Source organism: Cheilinus undulatus, linkage group 5 (assembly GCF_018320785.1).
Source record: "Cheilinus undulatus linkage group 5, ASM1832078v1, whole genome shotgun sequence".
Taxonomy (NCBI): domain Eukaryota; kingdom Metazoa; phylum Chordata; class Actinopteri; order Labriformes; family Labridae; genus Cheilinus; species Cheilinus undulatus.
The window spans coordinates 51,254,596-51,278,160 of record NC_054869.1 but is presented as its reverse complement, the minus strand read 5'-3'; the positions used below and the strand labels follow the sequence as shown (position 1 = coordinate 51,278,160).

The 23,565-nt window shown below is 39.0% G+C and overlaps 1 protein-coding gene across 1 annotated transcript; it reads left to right on the top strand.

Moving 5' to 3' along the window:
* Nucleotides 1-298: 298 nt before the first annotated feature.
* On the top strand, nucleotides 299-15,530 carry LOC121510331 (leukocyte surface antigen CD53-like). Its single transcript, XM_041788330.1, has 8 exons — nucleotides 299-448; nucleotides 5,678-5,762; nucleotides 8,643-8,831; nucleotides 11,295-11,369; nucleotides 11,927-12,034; nucleotides 12,144-12,248; nucleotides 12,325-12,408; nucleotides 14,220-15,530. Exons 1-8 carry the CDS (start codon nucleotides 345-347, stop codon nucleotides 14,289-14,291), a joined length of 822 nt encoding a protein of 273 aa, XP_041644264.1. The 5' UTR covers nucleotides 299-344; the 3' UTR covers nucleotides 14,292-15,530.
* The last annotated feature ends 8,035 nt before the right edge of the window (nucleotides 15,531-23,565 follow it).

Here is a 23,565-nt window from a genome sequence, read left to right as displayed (position 1 = left end):
CCCTTGGCCTGTTAATTAAAGTGTTGATATGATTGCACAGAGTTTGCATACAGACATTTCTGTGCATGTATTATAGCATAAATAAGTGTATCTATGCTATAGGGCTGTAAATAACTAAAGTACAGTGTCAGCTCTACATGTCTTGACCTCAGCGAGACTCTAACAGTATAAATGGACTCTATTTCTGCATGTTTGTCTACGTCTAAGTATAAGCCTGTCACCGACATGGATCTTTCTGTCTCAGCTGCTGTTATTTCAGTTTGCACGCTGCACTTTCTCAGTCATAGATTTTCCGTGTTGCTAATTTAAAGAAAGAGGAAGTGTGAAGGAGGTGCTGTGAAGTGATGCACAGTCCAATGCTCGATGAGAAGAGGAAGTGCAAACAGCAGCAAAGTCCACAGACAACGCGTCTGAGAGAGAGAGACGAGGCGGTAATTCTTCAGAGAAGGTAAGACCTGAGCAGAACTTTTTTACCTTTTGAAACATCTTCAACATTAAGAGCTGTCAAAAGATTATGTGTAGTTTTTTCCTGTTGACTGTAGGGAAATGTGTTGGTGTTAGATAACGTGAAGTATTCTGAGACTGAATAAAGAGGTTTAAAACTGGGAGATTATTTTTCTGTAAAACTGAGTTAACATTTTACTATAAGCTGTGAAAGTGAAGTATGACTGTAGAAACTAATCAGTATAATGAATGTTTTAAATGTAGCTGCTGTAAGTAAGTAAGTAAACTTTATTTGTATAGCGCTTTTCACAGACAATAGTCACAAAGTGCTTCACAGTAGTAGACATATATAAAACGATCATACAGTCGAATAAATAATGTAAGTATGAGAACTATGATCAGCTGCTGCTGATCATAGTTCTAAAATCTTTTATCATTATAAATGTTTAGTCTGCCAATATTTAAATCATGCTGTCATCATTTTGTGTTCTGTCTTACTGTTATCTTATTTCAGGATTAATCCTGATGTTTTTTGATCATGTTTGTTACGTATTAAATCTGCACGAAAGGCATTTTTGGTTGTATGAAACAGGAAGTGAAATGTTTTAGCATCTCCTCCCCACATTGTGACTCTGTTTTTAGTGTCAAACACACACACACACACACACACACACATGCACACACAAGTGTGGTCTCATCACTTCTAAAGGAAATTATGACGTACATTAGTTCAGACTCACTCAGCGGACCCTTATCACAACTTTTTCACTCTGACCTAAACTCAAACCAAATTATATAAACTAATCAGCAGCATTCAGCAGTGAAGCAGGGGCATAGCTCGGCATTTTAGGCCCCAAGAATGAAAAGAAAATTAAAGCCTCCCCTTTAGCTGGCCCCTCTTAGTTGTTTTAAAAATATCTATACATTTTAATGTATTTGAGAACCATACTTTCCCTACATTAATGAGCAATATGGTTAAATTAAATTTACTTTTATGTGTTTATTAGCATATTCCCAAAGTATGAGATGGTAAATACCATTTTAGTGTCTAGGTGCTACAGATGTGAAGATAGAGGCTCTCTCAGTCAAGTCTAAAGTTAATGGTAACCAACATTGTTGATGTTAAAAACCTGAGCTACATTTACAGTGTTTTTGCAAAGAGCCCAACAGCCTGGAGGTTACATTCCTCTGCAGGTTTACAACAAACGATAAGAAAAAGCACTGGGGTAGCTTTGTGGCAGTGTGATGAGTATGAAGGTTATCTTTAATACTTGAGGTCATGTTTTTGTGATTAACTTTGGCTTGCAGGAACAAATTAATACATAACTGTAAGATCCCAGTGACCTTTGACCTCCAAAATCTGATCTGCTTATGACCAGATCTAACCTGACATGCCAGATGGATTTGTTTCACACATCCATCTGGGAAAGCTTCAATAGGAAACGTTTGGGAAAAGGCAGAAGATTTGAAATAAACTCAGGGTGTGATTGGATGAACGTTCTGTCTGTCACATCTCTACGGGCCAATCGGAGCAACAAAACATGTGACGTAGCTGCTATCGAGCTGTGTGTGCGCAGCTACCGAGGAATAACGCGAAACATGGCGAGTATAGACATGTAAGTACTAGACTATTGTCGTTTTTGAAAAGAAACTCACTGCTGTTCTTTGTTTTTCTTTTAATGAAGAAATGTTGTCAAGTTCTGATAAAACTGGCATTTTAGCAGCATCCACGCTAATCTCTTCCTCCATAACTGCACCAGCTCTTGCTGCTGCTTGTTTACGTCACGACTCTGCCGCGCCTGAAAGTACTGCCTTTTGTCGCTGATTGGCCCTGTCACTTTCTAACCGGACCCAAACAGTTCAGATGGGAGCTTTGCAAGATGGATCCGCCAGTGAAAAACAAGGAAATGGGCGTATCCATCTGCTTTGCAAGGTTAGACCAGATCCAAGTAGTTGGAAGTTATTGAGAGATTGCATTCATAAGCATTGGATGAACATGCAGCCCAGTGACCATGACCTTTGACCTATGATCTCTACAATGTTAGGGGTTTATCCACCAGACAGAGTTGATATCTGTGCAAAGTGAGGATGACATGCAGTAAAGCATCCTAGAGATATTGTAGAAAGGTCTGGAAGGACAGAGCTTAATGTCACTGACAGGCATAAAACCATTAGCACACATATCATTAGCCTCATAGCATAATTGCCTGAGTCATTTTTGGGCCAAATTGTGAAATCTGCCTAACTCTACTCTCCTAACGTTGCTGGTTCATTGTACCTTACTGCCTATAGCCTCAGCCAATCGGAGAGCTTGTTACAGTCCATAATCACCATATGCCTCAGCCATCTATTAATTATTATCTATTAAGTCACTTTTATTTGTCATGTAGTCCTTGTTGTGGCTTTTCTTTTTAAGAAACTTATTCACACATCTGATAGAACTTATTGTTACAGAAAAACAGCAAAAATCTTTGTTTTTTTTCTTTTCCACTGAAAAACTTAAAATATGACTTTGGCAATTATGCTATGAGGCTAACGATATCAATCAGAGAGGCTCAATATGAGTTCAACATATTTATTTTCAAATCTTAATGAAAGAGAAATGTGCAGAGTCTTTGGCCATTAGACTCCATCATGATGACTTTATGTGCTTAAAGGGGTAGTGGGGCAAATGGCAGGAATAGAATACCACCTTATAGAGTCCAGACACTGATGAGGGGTGCAGGATCAGATGAGAAGTAGACTTCTGAGAAGCTGGACCAGGACCCAGTGAGGTGGCTTGGAGGTAGACACTGAAGAGTACAGGATGAGAAAAGCAGGAGACCTGTGAGGATGCTGATCAACTGAATGGAGGCGGCTGGGGTGGAGGAGGGTTGTAACGTCCACACTAAACGACAGGCTGACTGTGAAAGAGAGGATGATTAAAATGTGACGAGGGGCATAATGATTGGTTGAACGAGGTTGTGGCTGATTCTGATTAGCTGAGTACTTAGGAGAGTGAATGCCAATGATCAGCTGATCAGCAGAAAGAAGAGAGAAAGGATGGAATAAGGGAGAGAAATGAACGACTAATGAAAGAGTAGTATTTCGGTATATTGTAATCCTAGTTATCACTTTAGCCTGGGGATCAGACAGCACATTGGACAGCACTCTTATTTTTGCTGTTTTTTAAAAAATATTGATTCAAGGTTAACTCCTAATCTTGCAAAGCAGATGGATTCGCCCGATTCTGTGTTTCTCACTGGCGAATCCATCTTGCAAAGCTCCCATCTGAACCATTTGGGCCAGTTAGAAAGTGACAGGACCAATCAGCGTCAAGGGGCAGTACTTTCGGGTGCAGCGGAGTCGTGACGTATGCAAGCAGCGAGAAGAGGCCGGTGCAGTTATGGCAGGAGAGATTAGCATGGATGCTGCTAAAGCATCAGTTTTATCAGAACTTGACAACATTTCTATGTTAAAAGAAGAACAAAGAACAGCAGTGAGTTGTTTTCTTTACAAAAATGACAAAAGTCGAGTAATCACATGTCTACAGTTGCCATGGTTCGCGTTATGCAGTTCCCTATGGAGTTTTCTCCTCTGTAGCGGCTATGTCACGTGTTTCATAAAATCACTGATTTAACCAAAATAAGATTATTTTGATGATTATGTAGCAAAGAAACAATTTAAATCTATTTTTTTCTTTTTTTGAAATTGATCTTTTGCTGAAAAGAAACTGAAATGTACAATAAAACATGGAAAATAGCCAGCTGTATTTAAGTGACGAGTCAGCTGTTTGTCTGACAGCTGAGGATCATTAAAAGTCCTGGAGTTTATTTCTGTTCAATGAAGGAGCTGCTGATAAAACAAAGTTCTGCTAAACATTTTCTGTTTAAGATTTACAGCAAACATTCTGATTCAGAAATAAGTGAGTTATGCTGTAGACCACAAGTTTTAAACTCAAGGCCCGGGGGCCACATCCAGCCCGTGGTGCAGTTAAACCCGGCGCCCCAGATCATATAATATTTTTATTAGAACTGGCCCACCAGTATGTGGTCTGCAGATTTCCTCCAGTATAAAAATTCATACTTGATAATTTATAATATCCTTGTTGAGTCATAAAAATTAGAAAAAGTAAACGGTAAAGATAATTTGATAAAAAGTCAGGAACGTGGGAAAAAAAATGGTATTTTCTCTATATTTTTAATTTTGCATGTCACAGTTATGGTTTTGACTTTTTATTTCATATTTTACCTTTTAGATTCTTTATTTTAAATTTAAAATCCCATTTAAACCTGTTAAAGTCATGATTTTGATTTTTATCTCATGTTTTGACCTTTTTCAACTCCTAACTTGAAGTTCTATCTCAGTTTTTTTTCCTTCAAAACTTATGATTTATTATTTCATCTCAGTTTTTTGACCTTTTAAAAATCATGACTTTGACTTTTATCTCATGTTTTGACCTTTTTCAATTCCTAACTTGAACTTTTATTACATTTTTTTACCTTCAAAACTCATGATTTTTTATTTTATCCCGTTTTTTTTACCTTTTTAAATCATGATTTTGACTTTTATCCCACATTTTGACCTTTTTCAACTCCTAACTTTAACTTTTATATCTTTTTTCAACCTAGAAATATGACTTCTTATTTTATTTCATATTTTGAAACTCATGATTTTGATATTTACCTTATATATTGACTGTTCAAAATTATGATTTTGAATTGTATCTCGTTTTTTGATTTTTAATTCATGGTTTCAGTATTCTTTCTCATATTTGCCTTTTAAAACATTATTTTGACTTTAATTGTCATGTTTTTCATCTTCTAAACTTATAGGTTTGACTTTTTATCTCAGATTTTGAGTTTTTAACTTATCATGTTCACCTGTCAATCGCAAAATCATTTATCATCAGTGCCAAGTTTTTCACCCCCATAATTCATTTCTGGTGAAAATAAGGTTGACATTTGATGGTTAAATATCGACCCTGTTAGACCCTCAGGTTAGACCCTAGTTCAGAATCCGCCCCCAGTTGTGATTGAGTTTGACACCCCTGCTGTAGACTGAAATGAATCACAGATATCACTGACTGTAAATACTACACGTCAAAATTAACTCATGACTAAGTTTGCTGGTAATTCCCATTAATCATTACGACATTATTCATGTAAGCTGGACTAGCTTGATTTTGTCTCGTTCTGTTATCTGATATTCTGAAATACAATAACAGTAACTGATATTTTGTTTCTTGTTGCAGGTCTGAACAGAGACGTCACAGGATGGCTCAACACTGTCTCAAGTGCCTGAAGTACACCATGTGTCTGGCCAACTTCCTTTGTTTTGTAAGTAGATTTTCTCCTGAACTGCAGTTCGATGATGTCGGTGTCATGAGTCATGTTCCTCACAGAATTAGGAGAAATTTTTAGACTCTAATGCTAAGAACTTGTAGAGAATATCAGCTGGATGTTGTTTACATTTGTTCAGCCCTCTTAAGATCCTCAACGAGGAAATGCCACAACTTTATTTTATTTTTTGTTTCATTGTGGGTCATGGTTCATGAAGTTCCCCCACAGTTTAGTTGCTGGAAAGGGCTGATCTGTCTTTTACTTCCTTCTTTAGCTCCACCGATGCGCTGAAGCTAGAATAAAAAATGCACTTCCCTTCACAGCTCTCTACATAGTGTCTGAGAGTCATTACTGTGATCATTTCTGGGCTTCTGGAAAAATTCTACAGTTTGTTGTATTTCTTCTAATCTGGGACCTCAATGTTTCTGAAGATGCAGAGCTGAGCAACAAATCCACTATAAAGGAGGCATGGCTCAGTTGTAAAAGCACTGTTCCTCACATGCATTAAACTAAGGTTGTCAGTTTTTGAGAGGTGCAGCTGTGACACTCTGACTTCTTTCATTAAAGGTACAATACGTAGAGTTTAACCTCTGCATTGTCTAAATTGATAGAAAGATGAACTCAATCTCCTCAAAACCCCACAAAGTGGTGGCGTTTTGGCTGAATTTGTAGAAACTGTTGCCTTTACTCAAACATGAACAGAACATGTGATTGTGTCACAAGTTAACACAGTGAGTGTGTCTTCCACTCTACTTCCTGTCTGTGTTTGAACACATCCCTCAGACTGTATGCGTCTGTTTCAGACAGCCTGTAAGAACAGACCCATACAGTTCATGACAACAGTGACACGGTAATATATCCCACAACAAGTTCTAGTTACACTTTATTTTACGGACCCTAATCACCTGGTAAAGTTATAGCAATAGGTGCAATAATTTATCATGTAATTTCTCAAGAATAAGTTGTTATTTACCTAGATAAGATGGCATTATACCAAGTAATAACTCTGTAACAAAAGTATTTACCAAGTAATAATGAATAATTATCAAGTTATTTTTGTAATATTGTGCCAGTTCTCTGGTAATTAGGTGGTATTTTACCCCAACCCTAACCCCCTAACCCTCATAATATTGCAGCAATTTACCATAAATTAGGATGGTATTTATCCTGACCCCAACCCCCTAACCGTAACCCCCTAACCCTCATAAAATTGTAGCAATTCTCTGGTAATTCGGTGGTATTTTACACCAACCCCCTAATGCTAACCCTTGTAATAACCTGGCAGTTCTCTGGTAATTAGGTGGTACTTTACCCCAACGCTATCCCCCTGACCCTAACCCTTGTGATATTGTGTCAATCTTCTGGTAATGAGGTGGTATTTTACCCCAACCCCTTAAAACCCTTGTAATAACATGGCAGTTCTCTGGTAATTAGTTAGTATTTTATCCCAACACTAACATCCTGACCCTTACCCTCATAATATTGTGGCAATTTACTACAAATTAGGATAGCTGTCCTCTGCATTTGATGGTTTAACAACATTATACGATGATAGCACAGTGGGCTGACTGATACTGGGACAGTGTTTCATTCACAGAAACAAGGAACTTTTAGATCAAAATAGCACCAAGGGGAACTCCTACAGAAATTTAAATCCACCTCACACTAAGGGGAAACACAGACGTCAGTGCTGAAGAGCTGCTGTGTGGCCTTCTGAACTACAAAAAGACTTAAAATGAGAATATATTACAGCTTAGTTTTGTATTTACCCAACTGAAACACTGAGTAGGGGAATTTTTGACTTCTTTATATATCATAAGTTTAATTTTTCTCTTACTAGGAAGCCAAAGAATCTGGAAATAACCTGTCTGGCTACTGATCTTTGATTCATTCTTTTATAACTTTCTATACTTTCTTTTATGAAAAAGATGCTATTTATTTATTTTTCTGTAGCATTTAGTGTCTTATTGAATCAAAAGTGACTAAATGAATCGGTCAAGAGACTGGGATTAGTATCAAACAGAGTAAAATGGAGATGGTGTGGTCCAGTACTGCAGAATAATACAAATAAATTTAATAAAAATATTGCTCATAAATTGGGAAATTCTGGTTCAAAAATACATTAAAAAGGAGAAATATTTGTAGAAATGAGGCAAAATTTGCTGCTTGGCTAGCTGGTTAAGGGGGGCCCTGTGTAATATTCTTTCTGGGTGCCCTAAATGCCGAGCTACGCCCCTGTCCACAACACCCCCTTTCTTTTAAATGTTCTTTCCTTTTGTTCGAACAAGCGCCTTCCTGTAGTTAGAAGTTTTGGTGCAGCTCGGCTTAAAAAAACATGGAACTTTATAGCGACATTTACAACTGGCTTTTTAGTTCGAAGGTTGTTTTAAAAACAAACTTACAGACTGTCTGGGGATGTCCTTACTCACATTAAAAGGTTTTTCACTCATTAATATTATGGGGACAAATTGATTTGATTTTACCAAAGTACACACATTTTTAACCTTTCTCCATAATAAATTAAGAAAACAAACGTGACAGAAGTCATCACTGTGGTCAAACACAATAACTGTCCACAAACTCCTATAAAAGCCATATATTTGCTCCTGATGTTAAATCAGTAGTATTTATAACAGTCTAATGGAGAGCGACATGATTTCTCTCTAGCAGTATGAATAAACTAATGTGGCTTTCTTGGCAGCTGAAGTTGCCTGTGCCTGACCTATAAAACCCTGTTTTTCTAATCGACTCATGAACCGTCGTTCTTTGAATGACTAGCTTTGTCACTGTTGTGATGGGTGAATAAAGCAGTCAAGTGGAAGAACATGATGTGACACATGTATGAGGCATGTTCCTGACTGCCCTGTCTCCTCTCAGATGTGCGGCGTGGCCGTGTTGGGCTTCGGCGTCTACATGACGATGAACAGCAACCTCACTGAACTCACCCCCACCCTGGCCAAGTTTAAGGTGGCCAACATACTGATGATCTGCGGCATCTTCATCACCTGCGTGTCCTTCCTGGGATTCCTGGGAGCTCTGAAGGAGAACCGCTGTCTCCTCCTGATGGTAGGACACTGACACACTCCAACTACACCCTGTGACCATTCCATCTACATGTGGTTGTTTACAGGTGTCAGGAAAAATGTTTTATGTATGGGTTTAAAGTGCCTGGATGTCTGACCACCTAGTCCAGGGGTTCTCAAACTTTTCAGCCCCCGACCCCTGAAATAAAGGTGCCAGAGATTGGGGACCCCCCCTGCAAAAATGGGCTAAAAGCACTAACCACTGGGAGAAAAAAGGGCAAAAATGGAAAGAAAAAGTGACTAAACTGGGCAAAAATCAGAAAAAAGGTGGGGAAAATGAGTAAAAAGGGGCATTTAATTGCAATAGGCAGCTTAAATAGACAGCTAAAGTATGAAAAAAATAGCAAGAAATAGGATAAAAGTGTCAAAAGTGGGCAAAAAAATGGCAAAAAGAAGTGACAAAATTGGGCTAAAAGTGGCAAACACTGGGAGAAAAATGGCATAAAAGGGCAGAAAGTGGGGAAATGGGTGGGAAATGACCAAAAAAATGAGTAAACAGTGGCAAAAATGGCGCTAAAGTGGCAAAAACATGCCCAAAACGTGTGAAAAGTGACTAGACTGGGCAAAAATGTGAATAAAGGTGGTAAAAATGGGCAAAAAGCTGCAATTAATGCAAAAGACAGCTTAAATTGGCAAGAAGTGGTAAAAGAAGTGGCAAAAATGGGCTAAAAGCAGCATACACTGTCATAACTAGTCAAAATGGGCACATCAAACAGTGAAGTGTGGTTGAAATGGGCAAAAATGGGCGTAAAATGTGATAAAAGGGGTTGATAGGGGCAATAATGGGTCAACAGAGACAACAATACATGGAAAGTGGCAAGAATTGGATTAGAAGTGGCAAAACAGGCATTAAAAAGTGGTGTAAACGGTTTAGAGTGGATCAAAACGGTTTTAGAGTGGCAAAAAATGTGTGAAAATTGGCAAAAATTGTTGATAAAAGGGATGAAAATGCATTAAACTTGGCCAAAATTGAGTAAAGTGGCAAAAGTAGGTCCAAATTGTGCAAAATTGGTGAAAAGTGGCAAATAATAGTCATAAAATTGGGTGGGAAAAAAGTATTTCAAAAGTATTCATTTATTAAGGCATCTGGCGACCCCCTCTTAGTGTTTCATGAACCCCAATGGGGTCCCAACCCCCAGGTTGAGAACCACTGATCTAGTCGACAGAGCATCAAAACTAGAAATGAGAGTTTAAATTGTGTTAGACTTCTGAGAAAGTCAGAGAGGGAAATACAGCTCAAGAAGACTGTACCATTGAATGTGGAGCAGGAGGGAGCAGACATAAAACACAAAGCTCATTCATGGTGCTGCAGCACCCTCTTCACCTCCCAGATCATAACTTCATTTCAATGCAGAATTGGGAGAACAAAAACTCATAATTATGAGATCCTTGATCCAGTGATCTCAAGGGTCCAAATATTTTTCTGGAAGGCATCCCGAGTGTCTACCAAGATAAAGGTTTATATTTTTATGGATGAAAAGAGTATTAAAAACTCGACATCTGACATGTTTTTAACCACAGAAAAAAGGAACTTGTTATGGATTGAACAGGAAACGGGGAAACAGTACAAGTTAAATGCTTGATAACACAGGGTTCAGATGATGTCTGACTCGTCCACTGAGCTGTCTCAGCGTTTTCAGAGTGAAATGAGACATTTAAGAGCAGTGGGGGGCTTATTTCACATCACTGGGGCTGTAGGGAGATGCTGCAGTGGCTTAACTAAAGAGACAATAAATCATGTGATTACTTGTGATTTTTAAATCATTGTGCACTAATTGTGAATCTTAATTCATTAATTCCCACCATCATGAAAACAGCAAACTGATGCATGCCATGTTACGCTCATTTGCACCTAGTTTTCGTCATGTGTGGCGCATCCTCTCCTTTACAGCACAGCGTATGCTCCGCCCCTTCATCTGAAACAGCAGAGGCATGACATACACTCCAGCTAGTTTTAAAGGTCACATATTTTACCCCTTTAAGACAAGTTTATACTGGTCTTAGTGGTCCCAAAAACACGCCTGTGAAGTCTGTTTCTGAAAAAACACTCCAGTATTGGATTTTTGCATGTCTATAATATGTCAATATGTCAATAATATGTGTCTCTGGACAGGCCAGAGACACATATTATTGCTAGAAAAGCCCAAAAAGTGTATTTTGCATAATATGTGACCTTTAAAAGCAAGAAAGCTTGAGAAGCTGAAATATAGGCAACAAAAATTGTTGAAAAGACCTCAGGAGTACAGAAAATTTAGATTCAAGGAGCTGTAGAACAAGGTAAATGAACTTGCTTATTTTTTGTGACTGTCTTCTAGGCTCTTCAAGTCAGCAGGACAGATTTATTCAAACATTTGAAGTCCACACTATCATGTTTAAGTTCTTATAATTGATGTAAACGTGTGTGATATTTTCTTATTAATGAATGTCGTGTTGTTTATGCTGACAGTTTTTCCTGCTGCTGTTCCTGCTGATGCTGGTGGAGCTGTCTGCAGCGTGCTTGCTCCTCATGTACGAGAGAGAGGTAAAGTCACATCATTTATCAGTCACTCATTGGAATAAGGTACACAGAAACAGCCATAGTTACTCCTTAGTCATTTACCTAAAAAGCAGTAAGTTCCTCATCCATGACCTACGACAGTGTTTTCCAACCATTTTTCCTTGGAGCCCTCCTACATCTACCTAAGAAAAGTGGAGCCCCCCCACAAGGACCCAAGAGAGAAGAAAAAGGTGGTTCACTGCTGCCAAAAATCAACACAGATTTTAATTGTTGCACCGATAAAGCCCTAAAAAAGGCTTTGCTTATTAAAATACCTTTGTATAAACTACTTAATAACAGCTTTATCATGGTTTTAGTCAATATTTGCAGATCTAATTTTGGCAGCTCCGGAGCAGACAAGGCCTCTTGCCCACCCAAAGATCCCCATCCCCCCCACCCCCCCACCCCCAGGGGGTCCTGGACCCCAGTTTTCTTCGTCCCCTTAATTAGCTGATTGTTATTCATTTATTGCCCTGTAACTATGCAATATTTGTTAACCGTCCTGTGAAGTCTTACCTGCCTCATGTCATTTTGTTATTCAGATTTCCATATGGGTAGAAAAAGATCTTAACGATGGCCTGGAAGAGGCGAAGGGCAAGGTGAAGAACTCAACTGACCTTCCCACCCAGTGGGATTACCTCCAGAATACAGTGAGTTTATAAGAAACCGTAAACTGACCGCTCTACACATACACACATAAAAATGTGACGTGATCTCAGTCTGTTTATCTAAGACTCCTTTTAAAATCATCTGTTGTAGCTGAACTGCTGTGGAGTCAAAAATGCAACGGACTGGGGAGTCAATTTGCCGCAGTCCTGCTGCGTGGGCGGGTGTTCCCCTTCGTACCACCAGTACAAGGAGACGGTAAGGCTGGATTTGACAGAGTTCAGAGGCCTACAGCCAGACAAATGTCTTAATACTGTGTGCTCTTTGTTTACAGGGCTGTCTGGACAAGTTAAAGACCTGGTTTGAGGAAAATTTCCTAACCACTGGTATTGCTGTCATCCTGCTCTGCATTGTCGAGGTAAGTCTACGTGCATATATTTATAATTTTAGAAAAAAGACATTAAGACCTGCTTTATACCACAACATCAAAAATAGAAGCCCTAGAAACCTGATATGATGATTTTTATTGTCGTTATTATCAGAAACTGTATGATAACTTCTACATGCTCTCTAAACTGCACAAGTATGTTGGCAACATTAGAAAAAATGTCTGGAACTCTAATAATTTCAGGCTCTAACAGTGAGATCAGTCCCTTTATCATAGCGGGCCATGAGGGGGCGATTGAGATATCTTAGGCCGGCCACACACTAGACAATTTTTAATCTGAAACGATTTTTAAACTGTGGGAGACCACAGACTTCAGGACAATTTCCAAAGATTTTTCATCTTTAATCCTCTGAACGCACACACTAGTTGACTCAGCCAGACTGTCAGATCACTGGAAACCACACACCTGCCGACCTGCCTACGACCTCACGTGATCACGTGACTTCAGAAAAAAAACAAAACACGGTTATCTGTCGTTACCGTCTTGCTGTCTCTCCACAACAGGCTGTCCTGGCATGAGTTACAAGTGCAGCAATAATCATAAAACAAGGGAAAGACTCGGGATGAAATCATGGCTGAAATTTAGTTAAAGTTGTGTTCATGGTTGTGAGTGGTGAAAGCATAGCATATATTATGTCTATGGGTGAAAGTACGTATGATCTGGCTGTGACGCTACCCCGTCTGCTCGCTCTCATTGGTCGTCGTGGGTACTCCATCAGTGGCACTACGACCTAGAACTGTAAATATCAAATGTGTGCAATTCTAGTGCCGCTAGATAAAATAGTGGCACAAAAAGGGATAAAACATGCAGGAAAAGTGGCTTAAATGGATCAAAGAATGGCCAAAATTGGGTTAAAGAGGCAAAGAGTATCATAAATTGGTTACTAAAGACAAAAAGTGAGGAAAAGGGGTTAAAAAGTGGCAAAAATAGAAGAAAATAGCAAAAATTGATTAAAGAGTGGCACAAAGGGGATAAAACATAATTGGTTAAAGAATTGCAAAATTTGGGTTAAATAGGCAAAAAGTGTCAAAAATGTGTTAAAAGTGACAAAAAATGTTTTTAAAGTTGCAAAAATTGTTAAAGAAAATGTGATGAAAAGGGGTTAAAAAGTGCCAAACACAGAAGAAAAGTGTCAAATGTGAGTTAACACTGGTGCTAAATCATTGTCTGGGATTCTCAGAGGCCAAGCCAACTCTGTTGTCAGGCCGGCCTCTTCGTGGCCTGCCGCTTTATAGATAACAGGGATAGGTCTCACTAAAAATACAAATACTACTACAGTAATATTTAAATCAGACCAAAATGTTTATTCAATTTTTGTATATTTGAAAGTTTGGTCCCCAGAGTTTCTGTGGAGACGAAATCTGGCCCTTGTGCGAATGTTCTTGATGAGCCCTTGTCTAAAGGAAATAACCCAGAATTCCATGTCCAGGACTTTTGTTTTTGTTGCTGTGGAATCAAATCTATCATAGTTCATATTTCTGATGTTGTGTCTACCATGTGTCATGTCTTTACAGAAAAAAAATATATAAATTATGAAGAACTCTTCAGATGAAAAATGAGATATGGCTTTTGGCCCTGCCCTGTCAGCTTTAACACTGTAGTTGAATTTAGACTCTTTAAAAACTATTTTGTGACTTAAATAGAAACTTAGAGGGCAAACACAATTATTTAGCTGTTTTATGCATTTAAACTAAGGATATCTCTTTTCCATTTTAAGACAAATATGAAGGAACCTGTTTAAACGTCATGTGTGTTTTGTCTTTATCTTGTTGGTCTCCAGGTCCTGGGAATGTGCTTCGCCATGACGCTTTTCTGCCACATCAGTCGATCTGGACTGGGCTACAAGTTATAAACAATATTCTCTCAGCCAGTCTCTTCTACCCTGTCAGTTTAAAGGTTCATGTTGTACAGTTTTCTCCTCACAGAATCATAAAATTTTAGCGGGGGTGTCCAGTTCTTATTTCACAAATACAGAAAAATATAAAGATGACTGACCTCTTAGATAAAGCTCATCTTAAGTGTTGTAAAGTAAGTGAAACCTCTCCAGCTTAGGTTTAGATATGCTTAGTAACAGAATTAAAATCAACCTCTGTAACATGTTTTCATTACTGGCCTCCGAGGTCCGAAACCTGGATTTTGGGCCCTGGCGATGGCTCCATCCCCATTGGTCAGGATCAAAACAGTCAGTAGAGAGTGGCGATGTTGGCGGCTCATCTCTAAATTCATAGACAAATCAAGAATGTGCCAGACTTCTCTAGGAGTGTAGGTGCTTGTAGATGATCAGCTGATCTATATCAGACCTTAATAGAGATAGAAGAGCCAGTGATTTGTACTGCTGTTTGCTGCCATAATCAGTTTTTCTTTTTGCATCATGGTGTCATGAATCAACGTATCATGATAATTGTGTATTTTTGAAATGTTTGTATACAGAGTGTACACATTAGCTTACAGAGAAGAGTCTGGAGAAAGATTCTAGTGTGAGCTATATTTCATTGTATTTTTAGAGTGTGCTACCGGTGGATTAAATATGAGCTGGAGTGCATGTTGGCTATAGTTTGGACACCTCTGGATTATGACTGGAAAAAGGCATGCTCCTAAAAAAGCTGGCCTTTCCTAGTTTGCAGAAAGTAATATATATGTGCCTGTCTTAGTGCAGTGAGAAATTAAAGCGGGTTTGTTGTTGCTTTTTGAAACTCGACATCTTTTGAATTTATTCATCATGAAATAGATGCTTCAACTTCAACGGGCTTTCAGTAAACGTTTCAAATTCCTCTAATAAACCAGTGAAGTGTTGTAAATATTGTAAGCCTCGCTCATGCGAACAGACCACCACTGTTTCCTGTCTCAGGCTGCAGCTCACTCCTCTGTGGTGGAGCTTTAAATGCTACCACTTCCTCTTTTCAACTTTTTCACCCATCAGTTCCTTAACAATAGAGCATGTCACTCCTATTTATTTAGATCACATGACTGAGGATGAATCTAATGTTTAAATCCCTGTAATGCTGTGAAAACTTCCTTTTTTCTGTAGATGAATAAAAAATTGAAACTTTCATGTTTTACAGATTTGCTGCCAATAAAGTGAATTATTTCAGGCCTTGGTTTTCTTTTAAGCTTGACGATTACAGCTTATAGATCATCCAATCCAGTCCGATTCAGAGTTTAAAAATTTAAGAATTAGGGACGAAGCGTGAGCCCTGGTGACAAACATCAGCCCTCAGCAAAAAACTCCCATGATGCCATTTTTGCCCAGTCTCTAGCTGTTTCTTAAAGTCCAAGTTCCTTCCTCTGTGGGAAGGATCCTGGACTGTGGCACTGCTGGGTGTTTGAAGCTCAGGTTGCTCTGATGGCAACCTAAGCTTAAATAGAAAATGCAGTTTCTAAATGGTGATTTTATTTATGAAAGGGGTAAAAAAAAAAAAGTCCAAACCTGTCTGGCCCTGCGTGAAAAAGTAATCGCCCCCTGAACCTAATAACTGGTTATTCCACCCTTGGTGGCAATAACTGAAATCAAGCGTTTGTGATAACTGCTGATGAGTCTTTCTCATTGCTGTGGAGGAATGTTGTCCCACTCTTCTTCTCAGATTTGTTTTAACTCACCCATATTGGAGGGTTTTCCAGCATGAACTGCCCGTTTAAGGTCACACCACAGCATCTCAATTGACTTTGACTTGGCCACTTCAAAACCTTCATTTTGTATTTTTTTTTTTTTTTTTTTTTTAGCCATTCAGAGGTGGACTTGCTGGTATATTTTGGGTCGTTGTCTTGCTGCATGACCCAAGAGCGCTTGAGCTTGAGGTCATGAACTGATGGCCGGACATTGGCCTTCAGGATTTTCTGGTAGACAGCAGAATTCATTGTTCCATGAATCACAGCAAGTGGTCCAGGTCCTGAAGCAGCGGCCCCAGACCATCACACTGCCACCACGTTTGACTGTTGGCATGATGTTCTTTTTCAAAATGCTGTGTTATTTTTACTCCAGATGTAACGGGCCGTGGTTAGGTCATTCTCCTTGACCTAACCGCTGCCTTCGACACAATATCCCACACCATCCTCCTTGACCGCCTGTCTCACCATCTTGGCATCACTGGTACAGCTCTCTCCTGGTTTCACTCATATCTCTCACAAAGAAAACAGTTTGTTACCATTGGCACCTCTCACTCATCCCCCGCCCCAGTTAACCAGGGCATGCCTCAAGGCTCTGTTCTTGGACTTCTCCTTTTCACCATCTACATGCTTCCCCTTGGACAGATTATTCACAAACACGGTATCAGCTTCCACTTTTATGCAGATGACACCCAACTCTATCTCAGCACCAAACATCCACCCAGCTCCCTCCCCACTCCCTGGTCAACTGCCTCCATGACATCAAAGCCTGGATGACATCTAACGAACTCAAACTCAACAGCAATAAAACAGAGCTCATGGTTGTGGCCCCCAAAGCGCTGCTGCAGAAGGTTGGAGATCTCACGCTCAATGTGGACGGGACCTCCATCTGTCCGTCCTCCGAGGTCCGATACCTGGGCGTCATCCTGGACTCCACCCTCTCCTTCCAATCCCACATAAAGTCTGTCACCAAATCTGCCTTCTATCATCTCCAGAACATCTCCAGACTCCGACCATCACTCCCTGATTCTGTGGCTGAAACACTCATTCATGCTTTCATAACCTCCCGCCTGGACTACTGTAATGGAGTCCTGTCTGGAGTTCCCAGCAAAACCCTGGACAGGCTTCAGTACGTCCAAAACTCTGCAGCTAGAGTTCTCACCCGCACTAGATCCTGGCAACACATCACTCCGACCCTCATCCACCTCCACTGGCTCCCTATCAAGTCCCGTATCAACTACAAAGTCCTCCTCCTCACATACAAATCTCTCCATGCTCTGGCTCCCCAGTACCTTTCTGATCTCCTCCATCCATAAATACCATCCCGCAACCTTCGATCTTCAGACACCGGCCTACTTTCCATGCCCAAAACCAAACTCCGAACCTATGGAGACAGAGCCTTCAGTGCTGCAGCTCCCACCCTCTGGAACACTCTTCCTGCAGACATCCGTAGCGCTCCATCTCTGGAAATTTTCAAAAAACGTCTCAAGCACCACCTGTTCACCACAGCCTACAGTCTTCACTAAACCACCCCTTACACTCATCCTACCCCTCACATAGTTTGTCCATGTCTATGTGTTCCTGTAAAGCGTCCTTGGGTTTCTTGAAAGGCGCTATATAAATTCAAGATATTATTATTATTATTATTACCTTCCAGAAAGTTCCACTTTAGTTTCGTCAGTCCACAGAATATTTCTCCAAAAGTCTTGGGGATCATCAGGATGTTTGTAGTTAAATGTGAGACGAGCCTTTGTGTTCTTTTTTGTCAGCAGTGGTTTTGGCCTTGGAACTCTCCCATGATGCCATTGTTGCCCAGTGTCTTTCTGATGGTTGAGTCATGAACTCTGACCTTAACTGAGGCCAGTGAGGCCTGCAGGTCTTTGGATGTGGTTCTGGGTTCTCCTGTGACCTCCTGGATGAGTCGTCGTTACACTCTTGGAGTCATTTTGGTCGGCTGATCACTCCTGGGAAGGGTCACCACTGTTCCCAGTTTTCTCCATTTGTGGATAATGGCTCTCACCATGGTTTGCTGGAGTCCCAAAGCCTTGGAAGGGTCTCTGTAACCTTTTCCAGACTGATAGATTTCAATCACTTTGTTTCTCATTAGTTCTTGAATTTCTTTGGATGGTGGCATGATGCGTTTCTTTCTGAGATCTTGTAGCCTATTTCACTTTGTCTGACAGCTTCTATTTAAGTGATTTCTTCATTCAACAAATCTGGCGGTAATCAAGCCTGGGTGTGGCCAGTGAAACTGAACTCAGCTTTCCAAGAACTGTGGTTAATCACAGCTAGCTCATGATTAACTGGGGGGGCAATTACTTTTTCACACAGGGCCAGATTGGTTTGGATTTTTTTCCCTTAATAAATAAAATAATCATTTAGAAACTGCATTTTGTATTTACTTGGGTTGTCTTTGTGAGATATTAAAATTGGTTTGATGATCCGAAACATTTAAATGTGATAAAATGCAAAAACAAACAAACAAACATCAGAAATCAGAGAGTTTTACTTTTTCATGGCACTTTAGGTAGTCAGATCCTTCTAGATATATATTTGGATAAATCCTGTAGTTCTCTGGCTATACTACCTGATTTTTTTTGTTCTCAACAGGTGTTTTTGGCTAAGTGGAGATAGAGCCTCATGTTTATCTTTGCCTTGGACTCTAAATTATGGGTGTCAAACTCAAGGCCCAGGGGAAAATCTGGCCTGTAGTACAGTTTTACCTGGCCCACAGGTTTATATCCTATTTTTATTTTAGCTGGCCCACTGGTATGAGGTCTGCAGATTTCCTCCACTATAAAGATGTAAATTCAACCTCAATGATTCAAAATATCCTTGTTAAGTCATTGAAACATTAAAAAACTAAAGAGTACAAATTAATCAGATAAAATGTCACGAAAAATTAATGTGTTTTCATTTCATACTATCAATATTGTATCCCAGAATCATGGCTTAAACGTATGATTTTGACTTTTTATTTCATATCTTAACCTTTTCAATTCATAATTTTAACTTTTATCACCCATTTTGAACTTTTGGATTCACGGTTTTAAATTTTAAGTCAGTTTTGACATTTTCAACTAAATATTTCATCCAATGTTTTGACCTTCCAATTACTAACTTTCCCTTTTAATCTCATTTTTACCATTTAGACGAAAAATGTGATTTGAATTCATATTGACCTTTTAGGCTCATTATTGTGACTTTCTGTCTCATATTTATCCATAAAATCATTATTTTTACCTTAAATAACGTGTTTTTACCTTTTAACTCATTCTTTTTTTTTTTTTTAATCTCAGAGATTGAACTCTTAAACTTATTTTGACTTCTTTTAGATTTCAAAAGTTTTTTGGCCCATAATTTATCACTGGTGAAAACGAGTTGACAGTTTATGGTTAAATGTTGACCCTCTTAGGCCCTCAGGTTAGACCTAAATTCAGAATCTGGCCCCTGCTGTGATTGAGTTTGACACCCCTGCTCTAAATCTTAAAAATAGCCCTTGGGTGAAATTCTGTCTCAAAGCAGCATTAGAAAACAAGCAGGCGAGATACACATATGAATTTATTTATTTAAAGAATAAATCCTGCATCAATATTTTAAGACAAAAAGAAAAAAAACTAAAAAAATACTAAGATTTCCTTTACACTTAAAATAGTTTTGTTCTTTTTGAAACCGTCACACAAAAAATAGAAACAAGTACAATTTTTTTGTAATTTAAAAAAATGTAACTGTACACAGCAGAATATACCATTTATTGCAAACTGAACACCCCCTGACACCTCAGAAACTATAAACACAAGTATTGCAATTCACCTAGAGATATGAAAGACAAAAAAACTACTCTGATACACAGCTCTTCTTCTCTGGACCAAACAGCTGAGTGAAGTCTGGTTTCCCCTCCTGACAGCGCAGTGTCTCATTTGGGTCGATTCAAACGGGGATTTTCAGTAACTGTGGCACTTGTCCCCTCCTCCGTTAGTTACTAGAGGAACAGAGTCCTCTTTGGGAGACACCACGCCAACACAAAACGGAGCCACAGTGTTTCAAAGTCCTTAAGAGCGGGAAAAGAAAGAGTCCTCCACTGCAGTCAGTGGTGATGCACTTATTACACTGATTTACAAAAAAAGCTGGTGCGACATTGAAATAAAGCACTCCTGATTTTGCAATATGGAATTTTGTCCTTGCTAAAAAAAAACGCTCATTTAGAAAGCATGGGCTTATTTCATTCATCAGTGTGTTTGGGTCACTGGATATTTGTTTCTGAAACAGATACTAAAACTAAAAAAAATAAACAAAACAGAGGAAAAAAATATTTTTTTGTTTTTAATCTCTGTTTCAGAGACCAATATCCGATGACCAACAGCTACACAGACCCTTCAGCCACTCAGTTAGTTATGTACACTCAGAAATCACAGGACACACTCAAGTTTTAACAGCCCACCATAGAACAAAGTCATTTTACAGTATTCTGAAGTGTTGCCATTAATAAATGCTATCGTAGTGAAAACCATTGAACGAGACATTGCCTGAAACCCAGTTTGAGCTCAGGATGCTTACAAGAAAAGTCATTACAAATGCCCCAACAGGAGACAGGAAGTCGTTCAGAGGAGTGGACAGTACCGTGCCGAAAAGAACATTCTTGTTAGAGAGAGCCGTGATGTGAACGCTGCACAGTGTTCTCTCCGTAAACATTGAATCCACCTCTAAAGAGTCGCAGGTGCAGACCAGAATATCTGCAAAGACATCAATAAATAAAAGTGACAGAGACAAATCCCCACCCTACTATCCCCCGCCTGTCACCGACACCTCTGAGACCACGATCAGACCGCATCACTGGAATGAGTAAGAACAGTTAGGGTACCCAGCCCCTAGTTTACAACATAAATTATCAAGATTTAAAACATCTGATCTGCACTTCATCATTTATGACAAATGCAGACATTAAGATCTGGTATGCATCATACTTAGTCACATCACAAGCAATATACAGAGAGGCAAGGCCAGTTATCAGACCACTAACCACCAGTTCTGACAGCCCCCTCACAGCTGATAGTCCATTTACTAAAGTGGGACACTAAAAACTTTACGAATCAACACAAATACCACTAAAATTACACCAGAGAGCAGTAGATTCTGTATTGACAATTGACCCTTTGTCTGATCCCTGATTGGTCCACCTACCCACCAGAGAGCCCCCTCTCAGAGCAACCACTGCTGGACTACTTAACTTTTCCTAAGCCAAGCCTCCTGACCTTAATGAGGTTATTTCGACAAGTTCTAAAGGAGCTGTTGATACCAATATCCTTATCTGGGAGTAATTTTCACCCCATTTCTTAAACTGAAGAAAATAATGACAAATGCCTTCTTTGGATTGACTCTTTAGATAACCACCCTGGTAATCCAAGTCATCAGCAATCACAAACTGGCATTAGTGATGTTCTGCTCATGTGAAGTTGTTTTAGAATCATTTAACAGCAAAGCAAGCTAATGTTATGTTGCTGGTAAAGTTAGCATAGGTAAAGCTACTCTGTTATGTCAGCTGATGGGAGTTATGGCTGGTCAAGATAGGCAGATTTGTTATACCTCTTTTGAGAGGAGGATGGCTGCAGACAGGCGATCTCAGACCGCGCTCCGGCAGACCGCTAATGTGAGAAGCAGCATATCTCAGATCGCATATCTCTGTTGTAAAGTGATTGGTTGGACTTGTAATATAAATTAGGATGTTATAAAAGTAAAAAAGGCTCACTGTATTAGGGACACAATGTGACTAATTTCCTTTCTTGCATATATGCCACCAATGCTTCGGATCAAAATAGTCTTTTACAATGAAAGCAGGTATAAATGCTTATTTTGACACATGAAATATCAAATTGAGCTCATTGCATTTATATAGTAAATGATGTATTTTTAAGAGGTCCAACCGCAGAGTCAATGAGCTGATTTCCCTGTGTCCTGTTCTCCGCCTGACTTTAATATATATAAACCAACAGCGTGTGAAAGTTAAATAAGATAGACAGTTATCAGTTAAATACAAACCAGAAAATGCTTAATAGGAAGTTCAATCCAAATTAATTTTAAAAATACCATGAAAGGAGACGATTTGTTCTAGAAGTAAGCTTTTTTTTTGCACATTGAACGGTTCTAACAAATATCTAACTCTTATGCAACACAAATGATTTGAGTGTCCCCCAAACAAAAATAGATATATAGCTAAAACACTTAATACGAAAGTGTACTCTGGTTTTATTTTGAAAGGTTTGTGTTTATTTCAGCCTGGAGGGTGGAAGATTTTCAACAAACCGATTTTATTTTTGGATGTTCTCACATGTATTTCCATTCTGATGCATGGCGTCTCAGATGAACGGTCTGTAGCCAGACTGTCTTGCCTCCTAGTTTTTAGTGATATGGAGTTATCCTCATACACTCTAGATCAGTGTTACTCAACCTGCTCAACTGAAGAGCCAAATTGTTGAAAAATACCTTTGCAAGAGCCACAATCTAAGTGGTGAAAAGTGGCAAAAATGGGTTCAAGTGGCAGTAAAATAAGTTAAAGGGGGAAAAATGTACAGAAAGAAGAAAAAACGGGTGAAAAGGGGCAAAATCGGCATAAAACATCAAATACTGGGTGAAAAGTGACAAAGATGGGTGAGAAAAAGTGGCAAAAAAGGGCAGAAAGGAGCAAAATTTGGGTGAGAAGTGACAAAAAATGGGTTACAGGTGGCAAAAATGGACAAAAAGTGGTAAAACATGACAAAAAATGAGTGGAAAGTGACTACAATTGGCAAAAAGCAGCCAAGAGTGGTGGAAATTTTGGAAAAAAAGTGGCATTTAATGGCAAAAGGCAGCTTAAATTGGTGAAAAGTGGCAAAAATGGGAAATAAATCACAAAGATTAAAAAATAGGATAAAAGAGTCAAAAACTGGGCAAAAAGTGGCAAAATAGAAGTGACAAAAGTGGTCTTAAAGCAGTAAAAATGAATTTAAAGTGGCAAAAAATTGAAAATATACAGACAAATTTAAATGTTGACAATTAAAGCCAACTGTGTGAGTGTGGGAAACAAACTGATAAATGTACCTTGCAATTGATAATTTCTGAGGTCAAAGTTTCCCTTTATTTAAGGTTTTCTAGGGGAATAATATTTCAAATTAAGACATAAAAGAGCCACAGATCATCACAACAGAGCCACATTTGGCTCTAGAGCTATGCATTGAGTATCACTGCTTTAGAGTATCAAAGTCTTATTGAGTTAAGTTTTTCATGGCTTTCACTCTAAGTTTAAGATGTGTGGAAAAATTACACAGTAATCGATAGAAGTAAGTAGAAGTATGATTCAATGTCTGTGTGATGGTTAAGGCTGGTATATAAGTTTGGTGTGCCATAAATCTTTTTATAAAAAAGGAATGAACGTTGATTCAGCAGATGATGGTACTATAAACTTAAACTGCTTCAAAACTACTTGAATGAATTCATGTGGCATGTTTCTGAAAACTGATGTTGTGAAACTGAAAGAAGAGTCAGCAAAC